The following is an 8,422-nucleotide window of genomic DNA, read 5'->3' on the forward strand; positions in this document are numbered from 1 at the left end:
CTCTCTATTTATAATGGTAGAATAGGAGAGTTGTGATAAAGCCAAAAGCTTTTGCTATGATTTGATTGGTCCATTTGAATTATGAACCTATCTCATTTAGTTACACTTGGCATGCTTTTATTGGCCAGTTTACTTGATTTGTCATGCCATGTCGCTTGATACGTGGCAAGATTTTATTGGTCATTTCTTTTGACTTGGCGCCATGTAATTTGGCATGTGGAATTTGTTTGGGCGTTAAGATGTAATTTTAGCCATTTTGGACTTCGGGCAAGTAAAAGGGGCTCATCTTTTAAAGTTCAATTAAATAAGCGAGCCCAAATAAAATCAGATTTAATTTAAATCCATGTTGGACTTAAATAATTAAACTTGATTTAGGCTAACCATTTCTTGAATTTAGGAATTTGTCTCATACTTTAGTCCATAAAAATTCGCATGTCACAAATGCTCCTACTTCAAGACTTGGCTGTGTAGATTTGTCGAACGTCGACGATTAGGTTTGAAGTATTGGTAATGATGGTCAACTTGGGCCTTGAGATGACTTAGAATTTCCAAAAGAACTTACTTGAAATAAAATCCTTATGCTTTGGGGCTTTAATATGAGCCCAGATTGAGTAGGAGCGAGGCAAAGCCGAATTGTTGGTAGCCTGCGGTAATTCCAGACCTCGTTACTCCCTTAATCATGAAACAAAACACATCCTTATCAGAACAAGGATAGACTTTAATTTTTTTTATTACGCAAAATGTTTTTCATTGAAATCCTCAATTTGATTCGGATGGAGTTATCCCTATCATGCGATTCCCGCCTCTTTTGAGTTTACCTGCTGCTTTCCTACACTTATAAAAGAGTAGATCACGATGCATAAGTATATATCCAAACTTGTTAAGATACACATTGAACCCTCTTTGCATGGTAGCATTTGACAGGTGATTCTCTCTACGAAATTGTTTGGCTTTCTTTATTATCATTGTTCAATTTTGTTCCTTTGCTACCTAAAATCTTTGATGGAGTTCCTATATCCCCGGTAGCAAGTAGTTGTAATACCAATTAGACGCCCAACTCATATAGTTAATATAATGCACGCCAGATGTTTGTTATTTGGACTCCGTTCTTGCACAATATACTTCATTAATTTTCATGTCGTTAGCTAATAAACTGAACATTGCCTTCATCGAGTAGACACTAATAGCCTTGATCACTTATGCAAGGCCTATGGCATCTTTAATAGCAGTGTCGGAGGCGTAACATCATTCGTCGCAGCAACACCTTGCTTCATTCTGGCGAGCATAAATTTCTTTTCCAAGCACTAGCACCAGGTACGACCTCAAATTCTTGAAACGGGACTATGCTGCAGGTGCTACATCATATATAAAAGTAGCTGCCATTTTTTAGGTGATTTTCAAAACTTGACTTCGAATTCAGTTGCTGATCCTTCAGCTTTGCGCGTCTTCACGAGAAAAAATATATCTTTTTGTAGATTTATTGAAATTGCAATCCACCTATGGTGTCGTGAAGTAGACTCCCGAGACTACAATCTACACCAGAATCAGGTTCAAATTCCTAGTGAATTTACGCGGGTAATCTTCTGAACTCAGCTCTGGATTTTGGCCGCTCTATTTTTTACAGCTTTGCGCGCAATCATATCTTTCTGCAGACACGTCCAAACCACAATCCGCTTAACCGTTGGAAAGAGGACTTCTGCGACTACAATATATACAAAAATCAGATCCAGATTCTAAGTATATTTGTACAGATACTTGTTTGAACTCGGTATTTGATTTCTGGCATTCTGCTTTTTACAGCTTTGTGCGCCCCGACTAAAAAAATCATATTTCTTTGCAGACACGTCGAAACCTCATTCCTCTTGCGCCTTTGGAAAGAGGACTTCTAGAGCAATAATATAAAAATGGAAAAGGGCCTAAAGTGCCCCTGAAGTATCGAATTTGGTACAATAATGTCCTCCTTACACCTTTTCGAATAAAAATGCACTTACCGTTTTCTTTTATTTTTTTTTAAACTTTTTTTTAATCCACGTGTAATATTTTTATTGGCTGAACTTAAAGGCTAGCCCTAATACACTAACCCACCCGTAACCCGCCCTATTACCGACCCGCTTTCCTTTAATTCGTTTTAACCCAAAAACCCAATTTTTTAAAGACACAACAACTTCTTCTTCTTCCTCTTTTCATTAAAGTTCTTCAAATTCTCCATCTCCCAACCTCCCAACTTTGTATCTTCTTCTGAAATTTACATTAATAACTATTCTTCCTTTAGTTTCAAATGTCTTACTCTTCTTCTGCTTCTTCTCTTGGCCAAGGTGATTCCCGTACATGTTATTGCAGATTAATTACCAATCATTTTACTACTACGACACCTATGAATGGCGGTCGTAGATTATGTTGTTGTTCTGAGAAGAATGGTTGTCGTTATTGGGAATGGCGCGATGAACAATTTCTACCTCATGTGTCAATGTTTATTCTTAATCAAAAAATTTCATTGGATGCCCTTCATCAATAAAAGAACAAGTTAAAGCAGACTGTGGCTGATATGGTTCGTAGCAAAGCTGCAGATTTGAACAAAACATCTGCCTTGGAGGAGAAAGGTTCCAATTTGGAATTAAAAGTGAATCGATTGAGATGGTCATGGGCTACTTTTGTATTTTTTGCCACCGTCAAGATGATGAATTGAGAAGTTGGTGGCAAATGTTGATGAAGCATTTCAACATTCTGCATATTTCTACTTTTTTTATGTTAAGTAATTGTTGTTTTGGTCATTTGTGTCGATGTTGGATGGGCTATTAAGGGAAGGGAATGAGCAAATTAGTGTTTTGATAGTAGTGGTAGTAGTGTTTGTTTTGGTTATTAGCGTCGGTTGATCTAGTGTTATTAGTTTCTAATCAAAAGGGGCGGGTTACGGGTGGGTTAGTGTATTAGGCTGGTCTTTAAGTTCAGCCAATAAAAATATTACACGTGGATTAAAAAAAGTTTTTTTTAAAATGAAAGGGTGTTAGCAATAGGGGCATGGCTGAGCCAAAAGTTAAATGGTAGGTGCATTTTTATTCGAAAAGATGGAAGGAGGGCATTATTGTACCAAATCCGATACTTCAGGGGCACTTTAGGCCCTTTTCCGATATAAAAATCAGGCCCAAATGCTTTTTAGATTTGCAAAGATAATACTTTGAACATGATCCTGAATTTTGGGTAATTTGCCTTTAACAACTTTAAGTGCCTTGACAATTTTTTTTTTTATATTTTGTTTGTGCATTGTCTCTTTTGGCAGCGCCATTTTCTTTGTTTTAACTCTTCCATTCTTTCTTTTCTTTTTGTTTGCATTTATGGAGAGTTACAACTTGATTTTTATATCAAGCGACCATGGTGCACTTCAAGGATCACGAAATTCCATATCCATATCTTGAGATTGCAGAGAATAAAAAAGATCCATACGCCAAAGTTCTTCAACTGAAAACCAATTTCCCAATGATTCGTGCTTTTCCGCTAATAAGGCAGTCTCCTGACTCTTTGCTTAACCTTTCGGAATGGTCAACGAAGGAGGAATTCGATATCCTCGAAAACTTCTTTAGCAAGGCTACCAACACAAAGGTTCTTCTGTTGAAATCGTCGACTCATGATCATACAACTGTGTCTGCTAGCCCCAAACCTTCTGATGAAGGTCTTGCATCTTGGAGTTGTCCTCATTCTGGCTTTGGGGAGGTTCAATACACACCTTGCTATTGGGAATGGGTGGAAGATACCCTTCGGCGCAACAAGGTGATGCTGGAATGCATCAAGGTTTACAACGCTATCCTCTCCTCTTTATTCACACATGACTTCAATAAAAATGTGTTGCAGGCATTTTGCGAACTTTGGCATCGGTCGACTAATTCAGCTTGTACTAGCATTGGCGAGATCTCCATTTCACTGTGGGATTCGCACGTGATTGGAGGCCTTCCTATACATGGGATTTTCTACGACGAACTTGTCCCTTCAGCCCAAGAGTTGATGCAAGCATATCAACATGGGAAGCCATTTCTGCCTAAAACTTGTGCATACTTGCTGTTAGCATTTTATCGACTTTCAGATGGTGATTCTAAAGAGGTCTCTGTTCGTGATTGGGTGAGCTTTTGGTTCAAAGGACCGAACAGATACAAAGAGCCTCCGCAACGAGTGTCTAACAACGAGCTAACAAGCCAAGGTCGGGTCACAATCCATATAGCTATATTGACAAGTTATTTTTGCAGCGAACTGACGAAGATAATGCTCCTTTTATTGAGTTAGCCGTGGAAGAGTCTCTTAGAGAAGAGACGAACTTGGCTGCTTTCCTTGCATGTTGGCTTTGTAAGTTCGTCCTTCCAATTAAGAAGCTAGACAACATCCGTCCAAGCGTATTCAAGGTTTCAAGCTTAATGGCTTCTGGAGAGCAGTTTTCATTGGCCATTCCAGTCTTAGCGAGCATTTACTAAGGCTTGAGCGAAATCTCAACTTCTTCAGATTTGGGCGCCAACAATATAACTTTCCCATACATTATGTCGATGGATGGATTAGCGAGTATTTTGACACTCACCACCAGGCTAAGCGTCATCATAGTGGCGTTCGTATGTGCAAAATCGCTGGAGAGAAAATGGTTAAGTACTTTGATCTTCCTGGGGCGCGACGACTGTTTCAAGATGTGGATGCTCGCCATCTTCACCAATTGGCCTTGCTACAGCCCAAGGATTTGCCTATTGTGGATAAAGGCCAACTTTCCAGTTCTTGGAGTGATTACTTCATTAGCCTCCGTCCGAGTTATGTCACGGCTAGGCATGATGGTGAATATTTCATAGAGACGTAAAACCGTCATTGATTCAGTCGGCAATTTGTTTTCTATCAAGACATTCCTGGCTATCTTGTAGAACGACCATATGATGGCTCTTTAAAGGAACTGGTACAACTTTGGGATTCATGCACCCGACTTGGTAGTTCTTCTACGGTTATGATACCACCACGTCCCGAGAGGCCCTTAATGACACGTAGATATGTAGATTGGTGGTTAGCTGGTCGAGCAAATTTTGGGGGACAAAATAAAATCATTTTAAAATTCTCAAAGCGTGGTGATATCCCTGTGTCATCCAAAGTTCATCACTCTCAGCTGCAAGATCGAAAAAAGTCGTCTTCTTCTGTAAAGTCAAAGGCAAACCTCAAAGATTCATCACAAGTCAGCAAGTTATCGACAAAGTCTGCAACTCCAAAGGGCATGTTAGTGCGAGCTGGTAAAAGAGATAAACCGTTTCCATCGACTTTGAAAATGACTACTACGCCAGACAACACTTGCAAAAGAAAGGATCCTCCTACTTCATTTGAGAACAATGATGGGCAAGCGTCAACAAAAGCACTTTGCAAGGATAAAACTTCAACCCCCATCTTAGTTGGTGAAGTCACAAATATCAGTAGTGGAGCCAATATTCAACAGAAGGTGATGCTGATCAAGACCGTCATTGGAAGTGATCGAAGAAGAAGGTAAAAGATTTAGAAGATCAAAGTGGTGCGTTTATCGACTTAGACACCATCGTTATTGACAACGAGACATTTTTTGATGGTGTTCCTAGCTCCACCATGCCATTGCCTGAACTTGAAGAACAAGTAAAGTTCATTTCTCATTTTGTTTTATTTCTAATTACTCATTTTTTTATATCATGCTAACGTTTTTTTTTGTTGGAAGCTGAGTTTCGAGGACGCATCTTCTGACATGTTTGATGACATTTTTGACGATAACGATACCACGATCCCAAGTTGTCTTGATGTGTCTTCTCTTCCTCCTCAAGAAGTTATAGCAATCACATAAGAAGTCGCACGTGCTCAAGTCAACCTTCCTAAAGCTTCAGGACCTTCAACATGTCTGTCATCACCCGATGTTCCTAATTTCGAACTACAAGAGACAATCTCTAATCTCAAGATGTGTTTCGTTTCTAAGATGTGGGGTGCATTATATATGCCAGTTGGTGAAAAAATGTATTAAGTTAATTCTCAAGGAGATCAAAGAAACAAAAGCCATTGACATCTCTACTTTGGAGGATTCTGTTGAGGACTTTCACAAGGCATATGAAAAGTATGGCACTATAAAATCATCAAAAGAATTACTTTCTGATGCACAACAGCGCCTCCATGATGCGCAAGAGTTTAACAAGAAGATAAATGGTCACATAGAAAATCTTAAAGCAACTTTTGCAAAGGTCGAAAAAGAGATAGAAGCATTGATTGCTAAACGAAAGAAGACCATTGCACTCATAGATGAACGTACAACAAGTGAAGTTGTCCAAGAATCAAGAGACCATCACCATTACTGAAAGCTAGATTTTTGCCTTTGAGAAAGATCATCTGTTGTCTGAAGACGAAGCAGAGAATTTATCCAAGTTGAAAGAAGCAGTTGAGACAAGTCGTCAACAGATTCGTAGTTTTCAACCCCTTGAATTGTTTCTTGAGTAGAGTGATGTTTAGCTTTTTTTTTTTTTTTTTTTTTTTTTTGCATTCTTCAGGCATCGATGTACTGAGTTGCTTATTCCATCTGAAAAATAAAAGTGTTGTTTCTTTATCATTTGAAGATTTCTTTTTTATAACACTAATATTTTTTTCTTTTTGGGTCAAATATTGCAACTCGATTGTGATTTTTTTCTCTCTTTTTTCAAGCTATTGTGCTTGTTTTGCAATATTGTTCTACTATAACTCATGACACCATATTTCTAAAAAGTACACCTTCGTAGCTATGATACATGTAAAATCACGATCGAACCACCGTCCAATTTGACCAGATAATGTTGTTCAAGCCATGAATTGCGACGCACTAGTTCCTTCAGGTTTGCATGCCTTTAACAAATAAATTGTATCTTAGTGTAGGAATAATGGAATATGCAAATCCCCAGCCACTTAATTCTGTAAAAACTAGACTTCAACTTTTGCAACGTATCAGAAAATTAGAGAAAAACTTCCTTTGGATCAGCTGCGATAAATTGTTGAAAATGACTAAGATATCAGACGTGCTAACTTTCCAGATTTTCATGCTTTAGTTAAAAAATATTCATATCCCGAGCTGGAAACACTTCAATCGCAAATCGCTTGACCTTATATAATTAGAACTCAAAGGTCTTCAACATGTCAAAATTTTAGATCGAAATTCCATCCAAATTGGTTAAAATTAATTTCTAAAGCTCACTTCGAAGTCTGACACCTCTTCTTTACAGCTTTTCGCGCTTACACCAAAAAATTCATATCCGAGGCTAGGAGTATCAGAATTGCAATCCGTCTTCGCCGTTAGAAAGAAAACTCAGAGTGATGCAAGGTGTATGAATTTCATCGCAGAACTCTTTTCCGGTTGAGCATAGTAAATTCTCGAATTTGATCTACCTGCAGTAACCTTTTCATGTTTGCATACTTTTGGCCAAAAAAATCATAACTCGGGCTCAGGGTACCAGAATTACAATCCGTCTGTGCCTTTAAAAAGTAGACTCAGAGACCTGCAACACATATAAATTTTTTGGAAGAACTTCTTTCGGACTGTCAACAGAGAATTCTTGAAGTCGGCCTAACTGTGGTAAGCTTTCAGATTCACGTACTTGCAGCGCAAAAAAATTGTATCTTGAGCAAGGAGTGTCGGAATTTTGATCCGCTTGTGCTGTTAGAAATTAGACTCAGAGACCTGCAACACATAGCAATTTCGTGGCAGAACTCCTTTCGGGCTGTCAACATAAAATTCTCGAAGTCGGCCTAACTGGGGTAAACTTTCAGATTCACATACTTTCGGCAACAAAAATCATATCTGGGGCAAGGAGTTTCGGAATAGCAATCCATTTGCGCCGTTACAAAGTGACTCAGAGACCTGCAACACATAGAAATTTCATGACAGAACTCCTTTCTGGCTATCGACAAAAAATTCTCGAAGTCGACCTAAGCACACTGAACCTTCAGATTCGCATGCATATAGAAATTTCGAGGAATAACACCTTCCGGATCCGTCAAAGTTCCACATCATGCATTGCTCGACCCTCCAGAACTCAAACTACAAATTCCATAATTATGCCATATGATGGAGCCACAATTCACGTTGGATTTAACTACGCAAAACTTTTGTGGTAGCATCATCTTCTGATGAAATAGGGCAATTCTTCGCGTCAATTGCTTTTATGACTTAGATGATGTGTGAATATTTTCATCTTCTTTTTTTGACATTGATGTATCAGACCTTTGTAATATTGAATCAATGAAATGCCTTCCCCGGTTTGATGTAGTTTGCCTTATTTCTTTCTACAATATACGCCTTTGATTTCAAGACACCAATGTGATGATCTCAATTTTAATTTTTGATATTCACATCATGCCATGCCCTTTTTTTCTAAACTCACGCGACTGAACTTAGAATAAAACTCTAAGTTGCCTACGTACCTCAGTGAAGAGGATC

At 38.5% G+C, this 8,422-nt stretch overlaps 1 protein-coding gene across 9 annotated transcripts; it reads left to right on the forward strand.

Moving 5' to 3' along the window:
• The first annotated feature begins 417 nt into the window (after positions 1-417).
• Positions 418-6,565, forward strand: LOC104105707 (uncharacterized). Of its 9 annotated transcripts, none has more exons than XM_070174864.1 (6): positions 418-924; positions 1,207-1,390; positions 1,476-1,575; positions 1,653-3,765; positions 3,847-5,613; positions 5,693-6,565. In XM_070174864.1, exons 4-5 carry the CDS (start codon positions 3,370-3,372, stop codon positions 4,270-4,272), a joined length of 822 nt encoding a protein of 273 aa, XP_070030965.1. In that variant the 5' UTR covers positions 418-924; positions 1,207-1,390; positions 1,476-1,575; positions 1,653-3,369; the 3' UTR covers positions 4,273-5,613; positions 5,693-6,565. The 9 variants fall into 9 exon arrangements, with proteins under 9 accessions (XP_070030965.1, XP_070030957.1, XP_070030961.1 ...); XM_070174856.1 differs by having other exon boundaries at positions 1,653-3,198; positions 3,339-5,613; XM_070174860.1 differs by having other exon boundaries at positions 1,653-1,745; positions 1,841-5,613.
• Positions 6,566-8,422: the final 1,857 nt, after the last annotated feature.

Source organism: Nicotiana tomentosiformis, chromosome 5 (assembly GCF_000390325.3).
Source record: "Nicotiana tomentosiformis chromosome 5, ASM39032v3, whole genome shotgun sequence".
In the NCBI taxonomy this organism is placed as follows: domain Eukaryota; kingdom Viridiplantae; phylum Streptophyta; class Magnoliopsida; order Solanales; family Solanaceae; genus Nicotiana; species Nicotiana tomentosiformis.